This window comes from Manis pentadactyla, chromosome 2 (assembly GCF_030020395.1).
Source record: "Manis pentadactyla isolate mManPen7 chromosome 2, mManPen7.hap1, whole genome shotgun sequence".
NCBI classification, from domain to species: domain Eukaryota; kingdom Metazoa; phylum Chordata; class Mammalia; order Pholidota; family Manidae; genus Manis; species Manis pentadactyla.
The window spans coordinates 55751258-55777744 of NC_080020.1; the positions used below are offsets into that span (position 1 = coordinate 55751258).

A 26487-nucleotide genomic window follows, 5' to 3' on the forward strand; every position below is an offset into this window, starting at 1 on the left:
TACCTTGATTACTTTTGAGATGTGTTAAATCTCATATTGTTTGAATTCAATTTGCTAGCCTGTGCAAAAGATAATTGAAAGGAGTTTTTTGGTATAAAGAGAAGTTTTAACATATTATTAAAGTCCTTTTAAGCTTACGTTTACATTCTGTTTCTCATATTTGAGGAAAGGCATTCTCTTATAATTTAAGTTTACATTTTTTTTAACTTTGAATTTGAATTTAATTATCTATAGAGGAGGATTAAATATCCCATTGTAATGCATTGCCAAGTTTAAAATATTCCATGCAGGTTAAGTACCTACAAGAGGTTCTTCTATATTAAATATTAAAAATATGTTATTCCCTTACCTTTTTTTTTTACTTTTTTTTAAATTTTGTTACCATTAATCTACAATTACATGAAGAACATTATGTTTACTAGGCTCTCCCCTACTCCAAGTCCCCCCGACAAACCCCATTACAGTCACTGTCCACCAGCATAGTAAGATGCTATAGAATCACTACGTGTCTTCTCGGTGTTGCACAGCCCTCCCCTTTCCCCCACCCCCCACATTATACATGCTAATCATAATACCCCCTTTCTTATTCCCCACCCTTATCCCTCCCTACCCTCCCATTCTCCCCAGTCTCTTTCCCTTTGGTAATTGTTAGTCCATTCTTGGGTTCTGTGATTCTGCTGCTGTTTTGTTCCTTCAGTTTTTCCTTTGTTCTTATACTCCACAGATGAGTGAAATCATTTGGTATTTGTCTTTCTCCACTTGGCTTATTCCACTGAGCATAATACCCTCTAGCTCCATCCATGTTGTTGCAAATTTTAGAATTTGTTTTCTTCTTATGGCTGAATAATATTCCATTGTGTATATGTACCACATCTTCTTTATCCATTCATCTACTGATGGACACTTAGGTTGCTTCATTTCTTGGCTATTGTAAAAAGTGCTGCGATAAACATAGGGGTGCATCTGTCTTTTTCAAACTGGAGTGCTGCCTTCTTAGGGTAAATTCCTAGAAGTGGAATTCCTGGGTCAAATGGTAAGTCTATTTTGAGCTTTTTTAGGAACCTCCATACCGCTTTCCACAATGGTTGAACTAATTTACATTCCCACCAGCAGTGCAGGAGGGTTCCCCTTTCTCCACAACCTCCCCAACATTTGTTGTTGTTTGTCTTTTGGATGGTAGCCATCCTTACTGGTGTGAGGTGATATCTCATTGTGGTTTTAATTTGCATTTCTCTGATAACTAGTAAGTTTACATTTTCTATCTAAGCCATTTAGGTTCACCCAGCAATTTGAACTTAAAAACTGAGATATCATGCTAATTTCAAGGAACAGCATAGGTTGGCTACATTAGCAAAAACAAACTCAGGTGGCATGGAAGAAAAATGAAAAACAGTTTTTGAATGCTGGCATGTGGGACCAGAATCCAAAAACTGGAAAACAAATAGATAAGTCTTATACTATATCTTTAGCAGCAGTTTATAATTACCTCTCTTCAAGGTCTGTTTTAAGTGGACTTGTAATAGTAGCTTAAAAAGTAAACTAGCAAGGGATCCAGTTGTTTAGACATGGCAGCAGAAGAAGGCAGAGCTGCTGTCTGGGAACGGGGCTCATCTAGCAGAGCAGGCTCCAGTGCCTCTGTCCTCAGGTCTTGTTGACCATGGGAAGCCTTTGATTACACAGAATTGTCTGTAGACAGCATTATATCACTTAGCTCTTGAGTAACAAATCACCCCAAAATTTGTGGCTAAGACAACATTATTTCACAGTTTCTGTGGGACAGGAATCCAGTGGCAGCTTAGCTGGTCCTCTGGGTCCTGGTCTTTTAGAGAGAGCAGTCATTTCAAGGCTCAGTGAGAAGAATCCACTTTCTAGCTCACACAGTTATTAGCTGGATTCAGTTCCTTGTGGCTAGTCACACTAAGGCATCAGTTCCTTGCACACGCTTGGCTGGAAGTCTCCCTCAGTTCCTTACCATGTGGGCCTTCCCATTGAAAATATCACAGTGTGGTACCTTGCTTCAAGAGCAAGAGAGACAGTAAGAGAGAAAGAATGCTAGCAAGAAGGAAGTCAGTCTTTTGCAACATTATCATAGAAGTGACATCCCATCACTTTTGCTCTATTCTACTCATCAGAAGCGAGAAACTAGGTCCTCTGCTGTCAAGGGGAGGAGAATACATGAGGCGCACATAAAAGGAGGTGGGGATCACTGGAGCCAGGTCAGAAACTGCCTACCACAGCATGATGTCAGTATTCTTTTGCCATGTCTGAGTGCCAGACCCATAGTGAATTGTGATGTCAATATTCTGCAAATTTACAGGGCTGGATACAGCTTTTGGAAGTACTGATTTGGGGGCATGCATGGAGTCCCCTTTGTGTATCACACTGGCTGATAAGTGTTGAGCTGTGCTCACCTGAGCCCCCCAGGAGACCAAGGAAATTGGTTTTCAGAAAGGCTGAAGTCCAGGGCCCTGAGGTCATGGAACAGAGTGAAGACAAGCAGCCCTCGCGGCCTTATTAGCATGATATTCTAAACACAGAGCCAGAGGGCCCCCAGATTACATTTCATTGTATGTTGTAAGATTTTGATTGGTACTTTGCAGATCATTAGGGAGAAAGGACCCTATGGATTGATTATAAAGTTGCTGTTAAGATCATGGAATGAGAGGGTATGCTTGTTTTAATGGTCCCCATACTCCCATTCTCAGCTTCCTGACTCCAGATGTACATTTTCATCAGTAAACTGAGTAAAGGGATATGAATTTGGATTATATGATGAACGTTTAAGACATGAGTTGAATTTTTCATCTTAATTTGACAAATTCTATTAGAAAACCCACGCATCTTTCTAGGAAAAGTTCAGGTTTAGGTTTCCTTCACCTGTTGCCAGTGATTCCCTTTTTAGTTGCTAAAGCTCCACTCTGGGAACTTAGGGATGAAATGTTTTAATTCTTTTGTCACAAATGGTATTGGCTGCTGGAGAACCTACAAAGCCTTGATAAAGTTCCCTCTGAGAACCATGTCTGGGACACCGTCACACTCCGGGACAAGCTCCCTCCTTGCCCAAGCTGTGCCGGCAGTGGGCGCAGATGCGTTATCCCTCCCGGCGCCCTACACCGTGAGTCACGTGCCTGACGTCCGCAGCTGGGACGAGCACAGCACAGCGCCGGCACCCGGCGGTCTCCCACACCTTTGCCTCCACAGTACAGGGAACGTGGCACCTGGTAGGGATTTTAAAAGCATTGGAGTGGACAGATGGTGCTGTGGATAAAGATATTGTTGGTCATTATCCAGTGGTGTGTGTCCCTAGAATCAGGGAGACTAATATTACCCACCTTCTGACAAAACCCAGGCATGTTTTCAGCTTTTAGTCTATGTACATCTTCAACTCTTCTTTTGTTCAAAATTGATCAGGAGAGGATTTTCTTTATAAAATTACCTATGTGAATGTTAGATTTTTGAATTCCTTTCTTGTTTTGTTTTTAATGCTCATTCTTCTGCTTTTTGTTTACTTGAAACCAGTAAAGCACTTCTTTATGACCTTATATCTTCAAATATTACTAATAACATCCTAAGTTTTTTATAAGTGGTGTAAAGGCATCCTACATTTCTGTAGGGTTAAGAAACCTGAACTATCCCATGGAATAGAGCCACACTTTCACTTTTTTAAACCTTGCATAAAGCATTGTTTTGCTGACAGGTGGAAAGAGTTTTTTTTGCTTTTGGGTTTTATTTTGGTTTTTCAATGTAGTAAAGAAGGAATCCCTAGTTATACTGACCTACCAAGGCACATCCTCTTAGGTTCGCTGTAAAGGTTTAAAGTTATTTCATGTGTTCAGGTCACAGATTGTAATCTGCACTGCGTACTCAACATTATATGTTTATATTCATTGTTCATCCATTTTTCTAAGGATTTGAGTATAACAGTCAAACAGTATCATGAGGTGTCAGTCATGTTATTATTGTTACAGCTTTTCTAGTGATAGGAGGTGACGATGTAGTGGAGAATTTGATGGGGAAGAGAGGTCTTTATTTTTTATGTAAGTACATTTTATATTAACTCACAGAATGTAGCTCAAACAGTAGCTAAGGCTAATTGTCCTTCTCCAAGAGCTGGTGAGAGACTCTCTTCAGTTTTCCCTGTGCAGCTTATCAATTGTTGCTGTTTAGTTATCCCAGTGTGCCCTGCAGTGATTTTTATGTCCTGGATTTTTTTACTTTTCCTGCATATAAACCTGAAAGCCCTGTACTAACTCCAAGAAGTTCTCCTGCTAAAACATTTGATCTTACCTTGTGCCTGTTATCCTGGAGGATCATCGGTAAAATCAGTTCCTCATGCGGCAAATCAAGTTCACCAGGCTTGTAGTGCGTTCATCTCAGCTCAAAAACCCATAGAACAGCAGTGTAAATATAACGTGTCACTTTCTCACACCACCTTTCATGAATCAGACATAAAGTCACTCAAGAACCCATGGTTTTTCTAATGAACTGGAGTTACCTATGTGTACTCTACTTATGACATGCACATTTGCAATTGGGGGCCACAGGAAGGACACCATTTCCTGGATCAAACCACAGAGTGCAAATATTGTGCCCTAAATAACACACTAGTTACTGTAAATGTCAGTAGAGGGAGTTTTCCCGACTTTGATTTAATGAAAGCCTACAGCCAAGCCAGCTGTTAGCACTTCTTAACTGCTTGTCAGAGTGAACAGGGGAGATGGGGAGGGCCGAAAACATCTTTTCTGTATACTTTTGTCTTAGAATTAAGAGTTTTCAACAGGTGTTGAATAATGACACTAGGGGTCCTTTACAGCTTGATGTCTTTTAGGTGATAAATTTGTAAGTTCTCCAGGACATGGATCTGGAGTTACATGAGGAGCCTCATGTAGAGTTAGTTTGGAATTTTCATCTTGAATCCTCTCACCTGCAAAATAAACGTTTTAGTTTTCTGGGCTCCCCATGAGGAATAACAAAAGATAAAGGAGCGAGAAGGCACACTGAACAGCAGTCCTCTCTTTGTCACTGAGGGTATTACCAAACTAATTGTAAGCCATGTGTGTTTTGATTGATGTCATCTGCTTTTTCTGAACAAAGAAACCACTTGAAGCAAACACACAGGGAGGAAAGTATGCAGCGGTCATTTCTGTGATTTTTGTCATTTCTAGAATGCGTTGGCAAACATATGTGATTGCTAAGGGTCTTTACCACCCTTGGCTATCCCTTTGACATTATGCTGTGTGCACTGAGGGGAGATAATCTTTCAAACGCAGGGAGAGTTTACAGTCTTATTATCTTGAGGAGGAGAAGAAAGTTTCTTCCTCAAATGATTTATAACTTGAAACATGTTGCCATGTTTTGGTAAGCCCACTTTATTAATTCCATCCTTCTCTGTGGCAAATTTTTAAAAATAAATGTACCGTTGCAACATAGTATTTTCTCAATAGCATATTGTACTTATAATAGCATGATGGAAGTTGCTGGGCTCGGTTTAGTCATAGGGAACACGGAGCCAAGTTCTGAGTGAACCCTCTAATTGAATTACCTGTGAAGCACTGACAGACGGGCTTTCAGGACAAAGTTTTGCCTTCCCCAGCAGAAACAGCCGTGCTTACGTTGGCCTTGTGGCTATCTGTTACTGGGTTTGCCAGCACTTTTACCTTAGGCTCTGCGGCGGCCCTTTCCCTGCAGTGGAGAAGGAGTAGCTCTATGAAAGCGGAGCCTCAAGCATTACCTTCTTCTGGAGAAAACTCATAGCAGATCAAGTTATGTTAAATAAAAAAGACTCTGAAATAAAAATCCAAAGTATTTTTATTTTTCTATGGATTACCAACATTCTTGCATGAGTCTTTCTTAGGAAAGTAGCCCTTTCTATAGCATTCTTTGTCAATGCTATATTTTTGTTTTAACTTCCGGAAAGAATTGTTCAAGAAAGAATTTATCATGACCATTTGCGTTTGAAAACGAAGAGTAACCTCTATTGTTCTGCTCTCTCTCTCTCTTGTCCTCCGTTTTGTCTTACCCGCAGCCTCAGCAATCCCCGATAATGGAAGGAGGTCCTGCCTAAAGCTCAAAGTCTTTGTGAGACCAACAAGTAAGTTCCCTAGAATGAGCTTCCGAGGGTGGCTTCACTGCGCATGCTTTACTGTGTGGTCTGGTTCACAGCGGTGGAACCTTTTTTTACTGTTAAACTCTGTGTGGTATCTGTTTTGTATATCAACATCCATGTTTTGGTTTTCATCATATTTTTTCTCATCATCCTTCACGATGCCTTTTAAGTTCACGGCAGTTGCTAACTTGTTGTTTCTTAGACTGTTGTACGTGCACAGCAAATGGGAACTATGCTGGCATTTGGATACATGCCATTGATTGTAGAACTATCTCTACATAAGTAAAAGGAAAAAATAGAAAGAAAAAAGAAATGGGAGTTTAAGGGTATCTTCACTAACATATTTGGCTGTTATCTCTATTTTTGTTATAGATAGCTGTATGAAAACTATAGGTGTTCATGATCGTGTTTTCGATGTTAACGACAAAGTAGAAAATTCATTAGAACCAGCAGGTTAGTATGCTTAGAGAATCTCTTTTAACAAATGCATCTCTCTCTGGTGCTTCAGTACTTTTTTTCCTTTCTTCCTCTCTGCACGTTTGCATGTTATAGTTGCTTTGCTTCTGCTCATTGCTAGCAATGCTAATATTACTTATATTCTACCTCATTCCTCCAGTATCTTTGTGTAATGCATGTTAGATAAAATGACTTTTTGTTTTTTGGACATGGGTTGGATATAATGCAGTATCCTAATATAGAAGCCCCATCAGAATGCTAAAATCTCACTACTTTTTATCATATCCTCTAAGCATGCTGGTGAATCCTGTGAATATTAATGGATCTGTTTTCATGAAAGACAGAAGAAGTTTCTATCACATATGCTTATAAAATTCTTTTATATTATGTCCAAATCTATGAACAAGACTATTGCACAAAATAGCAGCTAATTTAGTTTTCTCTAGAAATTCACATGCATCATTGATCTAAAGAACTTTATTAGTTGTGCTGTCATTGTCAGTGGCAGTTGGCTTGACATATCATCATGTGGCTTCCTAACACCACAGATTCACATACCTGCTGCTTCCACAAATGTATCAGTAGTCTGTGGGTTTCTTGATTACTGAGGCAAAATAAGTATTAAGGATAAATAAGCTTTTTCCTACTACTAGTGTCCCCACACAGCACTTATTGAAGCATTCACACTTTATCACACTGGATAATGTAAACTATCCATTTGGTTATAAATTCGATCTGGCTGTTGGTGCAGCTGGACTGAGTGCCCCCGTCCCCTCGCCGTCCTCTGGTTTTGTCTCCTCTCCCTACTTGCCCAAGATCTCATCTCCTGTGAGCATCTCAAAGCTTAAGGGAAATAAAATAATTTCTGCTCCACAAAAGGTGTGAGTCCCCCTTATGTAAACAAATTACCTTCCCCCCTTCTATTTGCAGTGGGACTTCTCTTTCTTATTCTTATTCTTATGGTCCTGGAAATTAAAGGCTGTGAGGTCTACTTGATACTTTGAGTAGTGTTACTGGGGCATACAGTCAGTGAGCCTCAGGGAGACAGCCTGCATAGCTGAGCTGCCTCAGGACAGACAATAGCTTTCACACCCTCACTGACAGGAGAGTTAGGTTTTTCCCCCCAAGCATTCTTATTTTTCTAAGGCAGGCATCTTACCCAGAGCGCTAATGAGAGGTGTGTACTGTAAGCTCTCAGAGGCCTTAGTGACACCCAAGGGATCAGTTAGCTACTTATGAATGAGTGCTGATGGAGACATTTTAATTGTGTCCAGGAAACCTGGAAGCATGACTGTGGCTTTTCAAGGTACCAGACTCCTCCTACACAAGCTCTAGGACTTTCACCGTCATAAGATCTGTGAGTCAGATGGGGTCTCTTTTAAGACCACAGAGGCTAGCTAGGCTGTACTCTTTCTTTTATAACTGAGACTTGCCCGGGCCACACAGCTAGTTAGAGACAGATCCAGGTTTAATATTCAGATCTCTCAACTCCCATGTCAATGTTCTATAAAAGGATTCTCTTACTGTTACTAGACATGTAGATGTTTATAGAACTTGACTCTTCTTGGATTTGTTAATAAGTCATATGTAGAATGACCAGCAGAGTTAGGCATGTTACAAACATAAGTTATCCTGAATTAAGAGTTTTTGATGCACATTGTTGCAAAATCTGGCATATCATTCCAGTGATCTTTTTTCCAGATAAACTGGCGTACATGTCAAGAAAGCAAGAGGCTGTTTAGACCACAGATTGCATATTTTTCTCTGGTAATGAAGAGGCACCGTGAAGACTATCCTGACATTAGGAAAATTACCTTTGAATTCAACTAATGATAAAATGCAAGCTATTAAGATGTATTCATACATGAGCATATTTAATTGTCTTTTGGGAAGCAGGCTTTTTTTCACTGAGCATTTAAAATCCACGGTGGCCCCCTAATTTATGCACATGTAACCGATGGAAGTTTGTAAAAGTTTGATGGAAAGGTGTATGTGTTGTAGAGTGGACATATAGTTGTGCATGGAGGAAAAGCTCTTTCAGTCAGTCATGATTATATTTAAGGGCTTTCTAGTGAGCATCTTCACTAAAAAAGACAAGGTTGACCTATGATCCCTGGCTGTACGAATGCAATAGTAAATATGAATATCTTATTCCATTGGAAATTCAGTCAGACTTGTGGTTCTGCACCACTGTTTTGAATGGTTTCTGCGTGTAGACCCAGACTTTATGAATCCAGCAAGCCTCAAAGGATTTCACTGCATGTTCTCAGTGATGTGTACTAATTCACCTGTCTCTGGAATGTATTTGTCTTTTTTGTTTGCTTGCACATCCTGTCTGCCAGTTTTCCATCATCAGGGATACAGGATGATCTCAGGCAGATGTGTGTCACATAATATGCTCCAGAATATTGCTAGTGTTGACCACTGAAACCCTCGTGTAGTGGAATCCTATAGCCAGGAAACAAGACTTGATTTGGCTTCTACTTGATTTGGCTTCTGAAGAAGAATATTTTCTTCTTCCAACCCACATTCACTATTACAAGTGTTAGAAATGTTCATGTTTAGGCGTAATTTCTATTGGGATAGACCTTGCTTTTGAATTCCTTCTATGAATTCTGAAACATACAGATTTACCCAAATGACAGCCAGTTTCTCATTTTGCTTCTCAGGGGCAATAGAGTCTCCTAGCTTTGAGGTCCTGTTTAGTCAAACAATGCTTTGAAGAATTCTAAGCCAGGACCAGCGTGTTGCAGGGAGAAGAACCCACTGTACCCTAATGGGACAGATTTTTCCCTTTGAGGGCAAGACAGGACTTACTGATTGCTTAGAAAAGACCAAGTTCCAAAAATCATCCATGATTAAAGGACTGAAAGGCGCATTTAGTCTCGTACTTTACTTACATGAAAAACAGAACTTTCCTCTCACCATCTTTTGAGGTTACTTCACCCTGCCTTGTGCTGCGTGCCTGGAGCAGTGGATCACCCTTGCTGAGCACACAGGAAGCAGGAGGGCCCCAGATGGCGGGCCCCCTGCAAGCTCACACCGAGGGCAAGAGTGTTACTTGCGCATCTTTTGTTAGTACACTTGTGAACTTTACAAGGAAGAGGACTGGGTTATATGTTTGTAAAAATAAGATGGAGAAGAACCCAACAGCTAATGCAATTTCAGGTGTATAAATATAGGTGGTATTTCAAAATGAACTCTGGAATCCTCAGTTTATGGTTCTTTCTCAGTTAAGCCTGAAGTACTCTGTTGTTCTGATTGACAGCTCTTAAGAAAGTGATGTGGATTTTAATTTCAGGGCTATTAGGGCATTTACTTCTGCCTCTTGTTAACTACAGATTTAATACATTTGCAAGGCTGAAAAAGAGCAAGGAGAAGAATGCACAATTCTTCTATACCATTTGAGGCTCTACATCTCCCTCTGCATCCATTTAACTTCCCATTCTTGCTTCCTAACCTTTTCTAGTCTTCTAAGCTAATAGCCAGTCCATGCAGGTTTGCTAAGGTCCAAGAGAGGGGGGCCAACTTGACACAGGCATACAGCAGCTTCTATATGAGGGCAGGCTGAGATGATAACAGTCTATTCCAGGGCAGAATTCTCCACACTGAGAAGGTATATTTCTTCATCTTGGGAACAAATGTGATTAACAGAAATAGCCCACATGCTGTGAACCTGAAAAATAGTCACTTTAGGACCAATAATAGGGAATGTGACTCTGCCTAGTGAAGAAAAAGCATCATTTTGACAGGTAGTGTGGCATGAATATATAAACAAGTTTAAAATAATAGGTAGTTAATCCACTAAGAGGTTTGATGTGGGTCATTCAGGGATGTTTAGGGATTATCCTTTGAGAGCTACAAAATTGAGAACAACCACTCAACCACTAGAGTCTCACTTGTTCCCCTTCTGTCTGATTGACAACTGAGCGAATCTAAAGTGACAATCACTGAGCTCTAAGAGGAAGGTCCCCTGATTCTGAAACACAGTCTCCCACAGAATTCCACTGTTGGCCCCAAGAACATGTAGTTCAGAGATCACGTTAGACTGAAGTGCGAGTTAGGCCAGGTGAAAGGAACGAGGCAGGCAACACTGGAGCGCATAGTATGGCTCATAGGCAAGGCTCCAGTTTATCTTTGGGTGCTAATTGCTGCAAGGTTCCTGGTGGAAGCTAAGCCTGTTAATCATGCAGATCAGGAAGGCTATGCAAAGTCAGAGGCAGCTTGGTAGAACACTGTATAGCTAAATAAAAGGAGCTTACCTCACTTAATCCATTTTCTTTAGAGGAAAATTTGCATCCATGCTGATAATTTATGTGCCAAGCTTCCGCCTGATAAAAACAAAAATAGTCAAGTTCAAGTAATTTAATCCTGGAGATACAGGGTTTGTAATGGAAATAGCACCATAATTGATTCCTAATTGTAGGCAAACCAGTGGGCCCTGAGGTTTAGTGGGCATTATGTATAATTTAAAATGCTGTTGTTTTGGCATTTAATTTTTTGTATTTGAAAATCCATCTCGGCATCCAAGAGCCAAGCATCTAACACTAACGCTATAAAACTGCTAGAAAGAGGAAACTGGGCAGCCCATTCTGGTTAACCACTAATACGTCGACGTAACTGCACCCAACCCTGCCCTTCCAGACATGTTTTTCTGTGGCATCTTGGGTTTAAAAGGTACATTTAGACATCTCGAGTTTGCGCAAGGTGCATCTGACAGCCGGCAAACAGAAGTAGCTCACATGCCAAAGGTGACAGTGTGCACACAGTTTTTCCCTTCAATTTTTAAGCAAAGTATTAATATTGCTGGGAAAGTCCAATTTTCTCTGCCTCCTTTGTTTGCTGTAAATAATGAGTGATTATGCAGACATGAAAGTCAATGGTGGCACAAGGTTCATTACCCTACTTTGCAGAGGGTGGCGAGGTCTGTGAACAGCAGGCTGCTGCAAGAGAGTTATTAAGGATGTGAGATCTCACTGGGATGTGTGCTTTCTGTTTGAACAGATGACACCGTACATGAGTCAGCCGAGCCATCCCGCGGCGAGAACGCGGCACAAACACCAAGGATACCCAGCCGCCTTTTGGCAATCCTACTGTTCCTCCTGGCGATGCTTTTGACATTATAGCACAGTCTCCTCCCGTCACCTGTCACAGAAAACATCAGGGTCTTGGAACACCAGAGATCCACCTAACTGCTCATCCTAAGAAGGGACTTGTTATTGGTTTTTTGGCAGATGTCAGATTTTTGTTTGTTTCTTTCAGCCTGAATTCTAAGCAACAACTTGGGGCCAGGAGGGGCTAACGAACGTGGTTGCTGCTCCCATCACCACCGCCCCCCACCCCCAGCCCCTGCCCCTGACTTCTCTCACCCTTTCCAAATTAAATGGACACCAGATGAAAAAGCCAAATTGTAGTGACACCAGTGGTCGTCAGCTCCCGTGCAGTCTCCTCTAAGCGCTCACCGCCGGTACTGCCCTGGGTCTGCGGTATACGGGCCAGGAAGAATAGTGGCAGCTGCAGCCAGTGACGGCGAGGCCCAGGAGGGTTTCACTCTCCCACACGATATTTATGCCTCTCATTCAGGACTGTAAGATGATCGTACAGGGCATCGTGTCACCATGACAAGCCCAGAGGGGAGGTATTAGGAATAGATATAATATTACACCATTTCCTCTAGGAGTATATAAATGAACAGGCTTCTAAAAGGTTGAGACACTTTTTTTAGAGATGACTGTCTTAAAGCATTCTTGACAGCAAAACTTGTGCTCCATAAAAGAAGCCTTTTTTTCTATGTGGCAGGTCAGGTGCTGGAATGCTAGCACAGATTAAGTGTGAAAACAGAAAACGAGGTGTGGTGGGGTGTGGTGGGGGCGTGTATGTGTGAGTGCCTCTAATTGTTTTGGTGACTGGGCAGTGCACACCAGGGTTTTTGGGGTTTTTTTCCTTTGAATACAGATCACCATGGTGCTACAACTTTTTTTTCTTTTTTTTTTTCTATTTTTAGAAACTCAAAAGAGGCATTTTTATGAATAAAGTGACCTTCCCCAAGGCTGACAAGCCAGGGTTGATGAGTGTATAATGGAATATTTGGATACTCCTCTGGGGGCCAGTGTGTACCAAGGAAAGGATGTCAGTGGCCAGAGGAGATGTGATTTGGCTTTGCTGGGGTGCCAGTGTGCTGTGGCCTTTCCGACTCCCACCCTAGTACCCGCGTTCTGCTCCACACTCCGTGACTACAGGGGCTCAGACACAAGCCCCTGTCACCAAGAGAGTCAGTCAGCACTACTTGGGAGGGCTAAAGGGAAATTTGGAATAAAAATTCCAAAGTTTGAAATAAAAAAAAATTCAAGCGTTGATTTTATATTCTTTCCCTTTCTGACACAGCCTGAAGCGTAGGGAGAACGTGTTTATCTGTGGGAGATAAACAAGGTGGAGTCCCAAAGACTTTAACAAAATATTTTTTTAAAAATCCACTAGAATAGAAAATACATTATTTAGATATACTTTATGCTGAGAGTGAGTATATATGCTTGTCCTATTTAAACTTGTGAGAAAAAGTGGTATCCCTTGATACATTTAGAAATATTGGGGCTATCTTGTTTCATTGTGGGGGTGGGACAGAAAGAGAATAAACACAGGAGGACCCTGTTTAAGAAATCTTAGCATGGCCAATAAGGGACGTTTCCAGTTGATTACCAGGAAATGCAAGCCTTGGGGGTTTCTAGTGGTAAAGCTGTCATGAACTTTGAACTCCAAAGCCGAGACAGGGAACAGTGTCAGACCAATGGAGAAGAAGCCTAGCCTTTTTTGCTATTGAACAACATGTCAATAGAAACCATGCCTTTCAAAACAAAACAAAATATAAATGCAATGATCATGTGAGATGTGAAAATTTAGAAGCACTCCAGCAAAATAGGGATCTTTTTTATATATTTGGTTTTTTAAATGTATATGTAAGAAAAGGGGGGGCTCATACTATGGACACACTTCATGAATGGGAATATGCTAAGAATTGTGAATAGTTCTGAATTAGAAAAATATGTGAATGAAAGGCAGCTGTAAAGGTCCTACACCCTGGAGAGGTGTACACATGTTGAAATGTAATCTGGGCTTACCCCGATCCGTTTGGAGTGGATGTCACTGCTAGGCCTGCTCACACTTGGGACCAGCCTCGCAGATACAGCCAGTCCTGTTCCCCCAGCCATCAGAACTTCTCTGGAGTGACAGAGCCTTATCACAGAAGGCAGCCACCATTTCACTGAAACAAACGTTCACAGCATTGGATTATTTTTTCCTTTAACTATTTATATGCTCAGTACTCTAAGTAACAGCCAGTAATGCTTCTTTTATCAACAGTTACAGGCTTGTTGGTCCAGTGGGATTTGGATAGGGCAGGGGGAAGATCCTTCTAAAATGGATCCATAGTCAGAACCAAAATAATACTGCATGTTCTATAACCATAAGGAAATCAAATGATCCTGTAATAATTCCAGTTAGTCATAACTACATTAGCAGTGCTAATTTCATTTTAGAAATGGTGACTTCTGTGATTTTTCTAGCATTTGTCTCTAACAAATGGTAAAATAATTACTCATGGCCCTCTCTGCCATTGCCTCTCATTTTTCACAGTGAAATTAGACCCCTTTACTTCACCATTGTGCCACTACCAACTTAACAAAAAAAAAAAAAAAAAAAAGCAAGACTATCCCCACCAGTAGACAATGTGCTTCTCTACCTATAAGTGATGTAATTGTAGGTAACGCTAGCGGAGAAGTTTTCAAGAAGATGATTGGTATCAGACAGTTGTCATGTCATCCAAAAGTGCTGGTGGCCTGTTGCGGTGGTGTTACAACCCTCTGGGGGCTTAGAAGTATGTCAGTGCAACTTTGTAGCAGCTTTTAATTTCAAAAACAATTCAGAAGTATAAAGGGCAGTCTTAGCTGCCTCTCAGCCCCAGTTAGTCAAACCCCAGCGACCTTTGCCCCTGGTTACCAAGGGCTTTGCAACATAAAGCAGGGAAATAAGGATCTGTCTGTCTAGTGGATACCGTGTATCCTTTAATAGACCAGGTAACAGTTCGTGTTAGTTTAGACTATTGTTTTGTACTGTACTTTCTTGGGTGGCAGAGGAAAAAAAAAGTAAAACATTAAAAAAAAAACTGCAGTTCTTTAAATTCTGTATTATTAGCAACCTCTGTTGTATATAGTGTTTGATAATAAAGTATTAATTTGATTCTTATGTCTTTTGTAAGTGAGAACAATAGTCTTTCAGGATACAAACCATGCATTGAGGCTGAGATGAGTCATAAATGGCTGAAAAACGGCTCCATACAGGACTCACGTGTGGTCATCGCCCTCCCAGTCCTCAAGACTCCACCATCCTGAGACCTGGAACATGACTTTTTGATCAATATTTTGTCCTCAATGTTTTCAAGGTCTGATGTTGGAGCCCTGTGGTATTTCCCACCCTTACCCCCCAACCCCCAGCATGTTGGTTTGATAAGTTTTAGAGCATTTAGCAACAGTTCTGTACCTTGGTTTTCTGTTTGTGGTTGTTTTCATAGACTGTTTCAGTTTTCCCCAGGAAGTCTTTGCAGCCCACACGTGGGAAAAGTTGCAAACCAGTCCATTTAGGAAGGTTAAATGGGGGTTATTTCCCTCTGTGTCATTGTGGACGGGAGAGTCACACAGTACCTGTGGGTTTTCAGGGACTTAATTTTTCTCTGGTGCCTTAGCAATGGGCAGCAGCCATTTGTATTAGTTTCCTCCAAATTAGTAAAGCATTTTAAACTCCTCTCCATTCATTGCTCTCAGAGCTGTGGTCACTAGTTTTTCTTTCGAAAACCACCTCCACTAACACCCCCCGTTTGCCTACCACCCCCACCCCCCCACTTTTGTTCCTTGTTTTTCTCTCTCCCTCCGTTTTATTTTCCCTCAGAACCGTGAATGGGCAGGTCTGTCTCTGGTTTGGCATCACTGAGTTTTTCCCATGCACTTGCCCCAGAGCTGCTCGGATGTGAGACAAATCTCCCTACAATGGGCTTGCTCCCATTGTCTGTACAGTTTAATAGATGCTGGCATGTTGGAGGTTACCCATGAGTCAAAATCCGCTTTCCATGCTTACTCTTGACACCGCATTGAAGCCACTCATTGTGTGTGCGTCTGGGTGTGAAGTCCAGCTCCGTGTGGTCCTGTGCTTGTGCTGCCCTGCTTTGCAGTTCCTTTGCACTTACTCATCGAGTGCTGTTTTGAAATGCTGACATTATATAAACGTAAAAGAAAATGTAAAAAAAAAAAAAAAAAGACACACACAAACAAATCCATACGATCTGTATTTGTATATACACGTGTCCGTACAAGTATACCTAAATAAAAATTAAAGATTTTCATCATTTTAATTGGAGCCCTCCTTCTACTTCTTTGTTCCTTGAATGACGCCTTTATTTCAGGGGATACTTGTACTCTGCTGATTTTTCAAAATCTTGTGGGCAGAAAGGAAAATACAACATGCACAAGGGAAGGCCTGAGCTCAAAGAATGCAGGGTTAGAAACAGCCAAGTATCTAAACACATTCCAGTTATTTTGATGAAGAAATGGTGAGATTTCAGCCTTGTCTCTGTATTTGAGCCTTAACATATAGGCACCATGACAAGCCCTGCATCATAAAACAACTGTTAAATAAGAGAGCTAAATACAAATTATGTTCTTTCACTTCACGTATTTCTTCACCCCATCTTTCAGAAAAAAATAATAATCACTTCAGTATAACCCCAAACCTCAATTCTCACATCAAGGAAATTAACATACCACTGTGTGACCTTGGACAAGTCACACAATATCTTTGAGACTCAGTTTCCTTATCAGTAAATAATAGGGTTGTGTAAGTGATACGATTTTCTGAATATTGCCCTAGTTGGGCACTGCAAAGCCCATCTTGCATCTGAGTGATGTGAGTTTTTGTCTTTGATGATGACATTGCTATAAGCACAATCTGAGAATTTCATCTGCAGTGGGAAAAAGCATCAAATACCTCTATAATAGACACCTAATGCATTTCAAGACTTGGCTTTAATTATAGCATGTTAACATTAAATTCATTGAAAGCTTTTTGTTATATTATTATTTGACAGGGCACTAAACATTAATTATAACTTACTGTAACCTTTTTTGCTAATGAAGAATGACAGCTTTATAGAATGAGGAACAACTCGTATTTTTTTAAAAAAGGACTACCTGTGTACCTCTGTTATATTTTCAAACCAGAACAGCATTATGTTGTCATTATCATCATCACCATCATCATCACAAGCATTTAAATGATCATGACATTGTGCTCAGTGCTGTGCAGAATAAAGTTAATGCTTACAATCTGTACTTTCAAAGTTTATAACGTAAGGCAGATATTATGTGTAAGCATAACATAGTAGTGATATTATAAAGTAGACGAAATGTAAAGTTCAAGCATTTATATTATGCCTAAATAAGGGGAGATAGGCACTTTAAAAAAAACAAAAGTGAATGAAAAGGTTGGGAGTTTTAAGATGAAGCTTAGAGTTAAAGGAGATCATTTTTGCAAATAGTCAAAATGGGGCCGGGAGCTTGTTACAAATTAGAAAACTTGGTGAGTTAAAAACCATTGGTTTTAAGAGAATCGTGAAATGTATGGAATAAGTTTTCATAGTTGCTACAAAGGTGACTATGGAAATGAGAAAACCCAGGACATCCGAGTGCCACTGTAGCAAATATATGAGGATATTGGCCCAGAGCAATCAGCCTAGTACCCTAAGGAAGTAGAGGAAGTGATGAAAAGATGTCAATTTCAGATTCTGGTTTGAAGAATAGAGCTGCTCCTGAAGCTAAGCATCTACACTAAACGGTGAGATGTCCTGAATCTCAGTCAAGGGGAAGTCTACATAACACTCAGATCAGAGAAAAGGGATAAAGTGGAGAACATGCAAAATCAGGGTCGAGCATTTGAAGGGGATGGTGAACCCCTGAAGAGGCCAGTTCCCCATAGATGGCTACACATTCCATCATGAAAGAAGGCTGGACCGGAGATGGGACAATGAGCCGGGCTGCATAAACCGCACTGCATTTGGTAACAAAACTTTTGAATGCTTGCGTCATCTAAGGTGTTACATAAAAAGAATCATAGGGGAAATTTTGGTGAATAAAATACATGTATTTCAATCTTTTATCCTAGTGATAAAGATTAGAATTGTATCTCTTATTATAGGAATGTACATAACCTAAGAGTCATAAAAAATATTCAAGATAATTCTGATTAATTGCTCATTGATCATTCTAACAATTTCTAGGAAGTTTTTGCAAAACATTCTTAGTGTTTGCGAAGCTTAGTTTCGTATTCTGCTGATGACATAAGCATCCTTCAGGGGAGCATTGGCAAAAATGCTGTGAAAAGCATTATAAATTTTGCACTGTTCCTCTGGAAAAGAAATGTATCTGAAAATGATTATAAATAACTAATCACAACAAAACTCTCCATCAGTTTTTAGTTTGATATATTCTGTTGCATTAGTCAAGTTGTTCAGGTTAAATACATGTGTGCCTCTTTTTAAAATGGAGTTTAAGTGCTGATGGACCCTGTGAGCAGTAATTTGCAATAATTGTGTGTCCTTTTTTTTCAATATAGATGATAAATGAATGCACAAAAAGAAAAAAAAATTGCATTGTCCAAGGAACTGGTCAAGGACATCACCAAGTGTTCATTTGCTTTGGGGGAAGGGTGATTAGCTAAACCACTCTCAAAAAAAACAGGAAAAAAAAAAAACAACCAACAAACCATAGCATCTAAGTAAAAAGAGTAAGCTTGTGGAAGTGTTACTCCATTGCAAGTTCCCTCCCTTCCTTCCCTTTCCCAAACAGAAAGCAGCCTGGTATTCAGCATATCCCAACATAATGACCCTTTTGACAGTTTACATCAGAGACTGTCACACTCTTCCTAAGAACTTCAGTACGTTTTGAGAGTGAAATACGATTTCATTACTTTTCATTAAAAAACATCCCCGGCTCCATTCTGAGTGCCCCACAGTTCTGCCAGCTTACTCCCAGGAATGGCATTAGCAAGGATCTACTCTGAAGGAATGTCAACGAGATGGTGCCACCACTTCAAATAAAGAGAACTTTCAGCTCCTCTTCTTGCTGTCTGCTTTATGACTCAGTTTCATTCCCAGATACGGGGTTTTCTATAACATTAGTAAAAGAAACGTTTTTAGGAACACAACCCTTATCACCACACCCTGGGACAAGGATGCCAACACCAGAGGTGAAGGGGGGACATGGGAGGACCTGACAGTCTGGGGCAGAAGGACTACCTCATTGATGCTGCCAGAGTTAATTCAGAGGAATTCAATCCAGTGGGTGGCTCTCTAAGTCAATAATGTGCTTTGAAATCTCCTGGATTTTAGTCATGATTATTCAAGCAAGAACTTCATGTCACTTGGTAACACATGGATGCTTGTCAATCTTGACAAGAACACAAAAGAGAGGGACAAAAAAAAATCTCTAAGACCGATTACAATGGGAAAATAGAACAAAATATTTTTGCATGTTGCTTTGTTCTCAGGGCCAGGTGCTCCCACACACTGCACACAGCATCTGAGATGCAGGTAGCCAAAAGCATTTTCTTTCCTTCACAGCCATGAAACAAGACACCAAAATAAGAGAAAGAACATGTTCCTACACACATCTTAGAAAATACATTTTATCAGCACCCTAGAAGCCTTACCTTTTTGTGTTCAGACTTTGTTCTTTTTGACCAGAAAACAAAAAACAAAAAAACAATTTGTGTAAGCCCAGAGTGTGGAATACGTTACTCCTCTGAAAGTTGTGCTTTGCTTTCCTAGATCTGGACACATTTTCTGCAGTAGACAGAATGAGAAGATCTGTGTCTTTAAAAATTTTTTTCCTGAAGACAGCGTGCCAGCCACAAAGCTGACTCCATTTATTTCTCCTGTGGGGAGCCAATGTGTTTCTTCTCCTGGAAGATGCAGGTCCTTTAAATAGTAGTAGGCTTTGTGGTCTGTCAAGAGTATTTCATCCCAAGATCTTACAGGCATAAAGAATAAAATATAAACTAATGGCTCTTTGCAATGTGCTTGAGAACAATTAAATAGAAAGGAGAATTGTCACCATTCTTCCCTGGAAAACAGAGAAGAAAGGGACTTAACTCAGGTAGCCCAGAGAAAGAACTAGAATCGAATCGATCTGATTTGGACAGAGGCCCCAAATATGTGACTCTTCATTCCTAAGAACTACAGCTGAAGGAAAACAAATGGCATATTTATCCCCTCTTTAAGAAGTTTTGAATGCAGTGCAACTGGGAGAGGGTGCTAGGCAACTTCCCACATTTTTCTTGTTTGTGAGTCACTGGTTTTGTTACAAATGTAGATTTTTCAAATGTAACTCTAATTAAATACTTTCTCAAGCTAGCCCTAGTTTCTGCACATATTCAAATTTATCTAAATTCTTAGGAAGAATTTAAGAGAGTAATTTGTGTTGTCACTTCTTTCCCCCTGCCACACATTCACACCCTTGTATATTTTTTTCTAATTTTATGTATTTGCAGCACTTTTTTTTTTTGGCATTATCTATGCTAAGTGGTGTGATATTTCAAAGGACACTGAGGGCCACTTTAGATACATTTCAACATCAGCCTGCTAACATCTAAAGCCATAGGGCAAAAATGTGGTTAAAAGAAATCCTGTTAGGGGATGGGCAGCCAGGCCCTGTGGTGTTCACAGATCTGACCACAATGGAGAGAATTCCCCAGAGCCCCAGCTGTAAATGAAAAACTGTCTATGCTGACAGGAGCGTCACTTAGCATTTTGAATCTCTGGTGCCTTTTTCCTGAACTCTGCTGACTTCCCCGCCCAGAATTCCCTCCCCAGTGTTCAGAAACCAGATAGAGTCACCGTTATACCAGTGTTTGGGTCCCAGACTTTCTTGATTGGGCTAGCTGGGTTAAGTATGACAGGGTGGAACTGTGAGCACCAGAGGACAAGGTTCTGTGCCTCTAAAGGGCTGATCTCTGGCCAAGAATCCACAGAGATGACAAAAATGTACATGGGGTTGGGAATTTCTTAAATTCCCTCCTTGTCTAGGTTTACCTTAGTCTGGACCAGACATTAGTGCAGATTACAAACCCCAGATTTACTGCTACCTCAGATTTTGAGGTTAGCATGAATTAGTGTGGCCTGTATTCTGTGTGGGTCCTGCCCCTCCCTGGTCCCTGTCAGTATTCAACAAAGCAAGTTAATCTCCCTGGTAAGTGACAGCTCTGCCCCTGTAACTGGCATGGAATCAATTTTTTAACTTGATTCGAGAAGTGAGTAGAGTATCAAGAATTCAGGACTAGAGAGGGGATTCATCAGCAAGCTGAATCAGTTTTAGCTGGAACCTGTTTGGCTGTCCTCATCTCTTAGTTCTGCTTTTTTTTCTTCCTTTTATCATCGATCCTCCCACAAGATTTATTATCTACTCTGTCTACTGAGGACACCAGGCTCCTCTGTTAAGTCATTCACAGCAGGCTCACACACCACCATGCTCAGGCCCAAACTTTGACAGCTCCATAGAGAGGAGGAAGAAAAAGTGGGTGAGTATTACATGTCCACAGAAATTGACCAGAGCTCCCAGAATGCTCCGAGGGCAGCAAAAAAGCAGAGTAGGAAGCAAAGTAATTGTCATCAGGAAGCTTGGTGTTATTATTATTATATGCAGCAGGTATATAAAGCCTTTCAGAAGCAGCCTCCCAAGTACAGGAGTTTTCTTTTCAAGCCATATGGGAAGAACAAAGAATCTACAGCAAAGGATTTGACATTCTTTTTTTTTTTGGTGGGAGATTTGCAGAAGGAAAGAATGACTTTCTAAACATACAATATTTCTTCTGTTTCTAATCCCATTCTCTCCCCTGATCAATTTTATGGATGTACAGGCAAGAACTGAATAATGGCTACATTGTGCGAGGCACGCCCAGGCAGGAAGAGGCCTTTATCCAGCATAATCCTGTGCATGGTGCTGCATGCCTGTACTGCCTACTGTAGTCCCAGAATCTTGGTGCAATTGCCATTTGGAGATAGCCCTATTGGGGAATCTCCATGAGGGACTGAAGCATAGTCATGCTCTGTGCCTGCAATCCTGTGAGTGGCTGACCTATGCCTCTCACCCCAACCCTCACCCCCACCATCTGATATCTGTCCATGGCCTTGAGGAGCACACGGTGTAGTGGGAGGAATTCATATTTTAAGGAGAGTTCATCAGCCTTCCTGCCAAAGAAATAGACCCAGACCCCCTTGGAACCAGAATACAAATTTATATTCTCCCTCACAGCTTGTTCCCATGGAAGCTAGCGGGGGTTTATTTAACAGTCTCCCACAGAGAGGAACTCCAGGTACCAGAGAGAACTGGAATCACAGCAAGTTTCTCATCTGAATGGATTAGCCTTGTATGTACTACATGACTGTGTCCCTCCACAATTTGTATGTTGAAACAGTAATCCTCAATGTGATGATATCTGGAGATAAGTCTTCTGGTTGGTGATTCGGTCACAAAGGTGCAATCTTTGTGATGGAATTAGTGTCCTTATAAGAAGGGTCAGAGAGAGCTTGCTTTCTGCTCTCTACCACGTGAGGATGCAAGAAGGCCATCTACAAGCCAGAAAGGTTCTCACCGGAATGTGGCCATGCTGGCACCTTAACCTCAGACTTCCCAGCCTCCAAAACTATGAGAAATAAGTTTCTATTGTTTAGGCCCCCAGTCGGTGGTATTTGTTATAGCAGCTCAAGGTCGCTATGACAGCTTTCACATCACCGAGTACTGACTTGCTGACTCTACCACAGTAGATTGATTCTTATAGATCAAAGGGAACAAAATGTCTTCTGGAAAGGACAGAGAGAAAGTGAGATATACCATGTCTTAGAATCCAGAACCCTCTGAAATACCCTGCTGTTGGCAGTAAATTATATCAAATCACATGCAGAAATCAAGTTATTTCACTTCACCCACACCCTTAAGAAAGAGAAATATAAAGATTCACTTATTCACTTAGGTAATTTATAGAGTACTTATATATGCCGGAACCTGTGTTAAACACTAAAGATATTTTTAAGAGGAGAGGCTTCACCCAGGTAAAGCTCACAGTAATCATGGGCTATACACACTCCCCAGTTACAGTTGGTCATAGCCACAGTCCCCTTTAAGGAAAAGAAAGGAGGCAGTCCTCCGAAGCCACAGCACATCCCTGGTCATAGCTGATTGGACAAGATGTGGGCACCTGACTCAGCAGTCAGGCCACAGGCTAGGCAATGCCCTATGTGCGTTCTGGCACAGAAAAACCCTCTCTGCCCTTACTTGCTACTTAGTAATTACCCAGGACAATTAGTATCTCCACCTTGAAAGGTAACATGAAAAGAATGAGTCAGAAGAGAGGGGTATGAACAAGGAAGGAGCAGCTATACCGAAAATGCCTTAGTAACATTTCTTCCAGAAAAGCCTTAACCTTTACTTGCTCAGTTCTGTAGAGTTGCTTTCCTTAAATTCAGAACCACTTTCTAGTTCCAGTCACTGTAATGCCTGGTCATTATCTGACTTCTGTTTTGAGGTTTTCATGAGACTCTGACTCCATTATTGGCATAGGCATCCTTAAAATAAGCCCTCATTATTTGAGCTAGCCTGAGTAAATCACAGTTCCTTGCAAGCAAAATAGTCTATTAAACAAATATGACAGGATAAGAAGGCTATGAAGAAAGTGCAGTGGAAGCACAGAGGGAGTAATTAACAGTGCTAGAATTTTAAAAACCTGATTCTGAATTTCAATATGTTACAGTACTGAAGAAATTTGCCATATTTCAAGGGTCACTATATCTAAATTGACAAAATGATTTATATAAAATGACACACTTGATTTTCTTAAAGACTCAGACTTTTTGATGGGGTCAAATATAAAATAAATAGTGAAAAGACCCCTTCTTCCTCTGATATCCTGTATCAGTTGGCCTAAGGTGGAGTTAGAAGAGTAAGTCTTATTAGAGAACATTTGAGATGTGCCAACAAACAATGACAGAAACACCAAACACCACCAAAATGAGCTGAAGGATCAATCGTGCAAGAAGAGGACCCACTCTGATTCCACAGGAGCGGACCAAGGAGAACCTTCCTTAACTGGTCCTCTGCCTGGGAACCTGGAGTGCCCTCCCATTAACATGTGACATTTCCTAACAAAGTGGGTTCACACACACACAGCCAGTCTGATACTTGGATTGGTGGTAACTTGTTTCTACTTGGCATAAGCTTCTCAGGGAAAGCAGAACTTGCTGAGCAGTTTTGAATGTTACCAATATTCTCTGGCACCTGTTAGCCATTATGCAGGGAAGGCATCTCATTATCAAACATAAACGCTGTCAGTAATGGCGTGGAGGAATACTAAACGAGTGCAGACAAGGGCCACAAAACATATTGGTATAAATATTTTCTCTATCAGCTCATACCGTTTAAACATTCCTTTTTAGTGTTGAGAATCCTTAAGCTGAAAAGACAGGAAAGAAATGTTTGAAGGCATGAATTTGTGGTACAAAACAAAAAAATTGCCCCCCTCTGGTTTAAATCTGTGTGCTCTGAATGGGAGGGGGTGGCAGCGGGGAAGTACATTATTCCCATTCCACTTGGCTGCTGCAGACGTTTGCTGGGCTCTCTCTTACTCCTGTGAAAAGCTCTCAGTGCTGATGCAGAGTGCACAGTTTAGATAAACTGGATTAGAGGGAGAAAAAGAGATGTATGTAATTCTTTCTTAGACACTAAAAATGGGGTGGCTGTCTGCCATAATACATCCAAGAAAAGGACCATGCTTATCTCAACCCCACCCTGACGTCAGTAATTCTACAGAATGTAAGAAGAAGTCCCTGTTAGCCAAAGCAGGGGGTTCATCCGGCCTTTGTAGGCTCCTGGATAAATCCATTAGCACTGCAGCCTCCCGATTCCTTCTCTTGGAGCACAGTGTTTACCCTTATCTTCTACTTGACACAAAAGAACAATCAAGACAAAGCCAGGAATGTGTGGCTCTTCACTGCAAGGGAACGCCTCCCCAGCTTATCTCTTCTAATTATTATTTATATTCTGCATTTGTTTTCAGGTTAAAATCAAATAATAGAAAGGAGAAAAGCCACCCTGCATTTCCTGGGCTCTGGTCTCATTAGCCAGATTTCCTTAAAACTCTGGTACTTCAGAGAAGTTTTGCCAAGTGGCTAAATGAAATGCACACAATTGCAAAGTGTTATGAATATTTATGATGGTTTAATGATGGGATTTTTTTTTGCATCCATGAATAATAAAGATTCTAACAAGAACAGATAACGAGATGGGGACAAAACAGTGAAGTGGTTAATACAAGAACTGCTCCTGCAGGGACCCCACTGAGAACAGCAGGAGCTGAAGGCCTTTCCTCCCTCTCTGCCAGAACCAAGTGGGAAGCAGGGGCACAGGGGTCAGCCTATTTTTCCCCCTCTTTTAATAGATATCTTCAGCTAAAGCAGGCATTTTATCCCCACTTTGTGCCTAAGCCATGGTTTCTCTGGAGGTATAGCTCAGAGTGACATACCATTTAAAGTGACCTTCCACTTCTAACAACAGTATTTATTTCATCTTTGGGTCACCAGCAGAATTTGCTGCTTTGCCTTTTCTGAGTTAGTTACTAGTTAAAAAGCACTCAGTGGAGGCTAAAGTGGCGAAGCCCTTAATCTGGATACTGCTTATTATGCCACAGGCTACCAATATCAGTTTGGGGAAGGCCTTCGGCAGTAGTTACTAAAAGGTAAACATAGGGTTGCTATCCCCACCAATATTTCATATATTGAAGGCAAAAATTCCCTATGTGACCCTGCCAGGCTGTGGCACGTAGGGATGTTCTATGTCCTACTTCCTGGTCTCTGACAGCCTGTCCTGGAACATACTGCCCTCTCACAGGAAAATCCTGGCAGAGACTCAAAGACCAGCCACTGACATGATGGGGGCTGGAGAGAGGAGTTCTGGGCCAGCTGTCCCCTTTGTCTTAGGTGATTGACTCATGTGAGGCAAACTTTCTCTGATCTTCCAAGATCATTCATTGATTTGGTAAATATTTGTCGACCACCTACTATGTTCCACTAAATGTTTTAAGCATGTGTGGTACATCCATGAAGAAAGGAAAAACAATGGTCTGCTTTCAACTGGTAGATGAAGAGAGAGTATCAAAAATAAAATAAATAAGTAAATGGTGGATCCTTAGTAAAGTGATCCAGGTAACAAAGAAATAGGACTTCCACATTTATCTTTGTGATTGGCTTGCTTAAGGTCATAGACATAAAAATTCCAGAAACACTGTGTGAAAATCAAATGATATTTTTAAAGCCCTTGAGGAGCTTGTATGTGAGTTTGTGTGTTTTTAAGGAATCACATAGTGAATTGCTCACTTAAGTAATGACCATATCCTACTTTATCACCTTTGAGAATCTGAATTTCCACATATTAAGTTTGGTATACACAGATATAAATGTCCACTCTTCATAAACTATCCTTGGGATTGGAAATCTTTAATACTAAACCATAATATTGCCTGGTATTTGGTTAACCTCCCATGTTGGAAAGTATACAACCATGCTCTTAAATGTATTGATGCAAATTTACGGGAAAACAATTCTCATCTGGAAACTCATTTAAAGAGTAAATTAGCTGCAGAGAGAGAAAGAATGTCCGATAGGCCCCTCTTTATTTGCTCTCCATCTCTATATTCCTCACCAGTATTCTCACACAGTTCAACATCCCTGCCTGCCAATTCTATTAAAGCCTGCTGTGCGGGAATTTCCTTTCTCTGCTTTACTAGCTACCAAGACAACCCCATCAACGTGATTTTTCACACATTTTCTCTTCCTGTGTTCT

At 40.8% G+C, this 26487-nt stretch overlaps 1 protein-coding gene across 2 annotated transcripts in view; it reads left to right on the forward strand.

Annotated features, from left to right (window-relative positions):
* The window catches only part of EFNA5 (ephrin A5), a 270974-nt gene extending 255015 nt beyond the window's left edge, over positions 1 to 15959 (forward strand). Inside the window, exons 3-5 of one of the 2 annotated variants that reach the window (XM_036886916.2) lie at positions 6026 to 6091; positions 6479 to 6559; positions 11567 to 15959. In XM_036886916.2, coding sequence (XP_036742811.1) covers positions 6026 to 6091; positions 6479 to 6559; positions 11567 to 11688 — 269 coding nt within the window. In that variant the 3' untranslated portion in view covers positions 11689 to 15959. The remainder of the gene's footprint in view (positions 1 to 6025; positions 6092 to 6478; positions 6560 to 11566) is intronic. The other variant, XM_036886918.2, reaches the window with a different exon arrangement.
* Positions 15960 to 26487: the final 10528 nt, after the last annotated feature.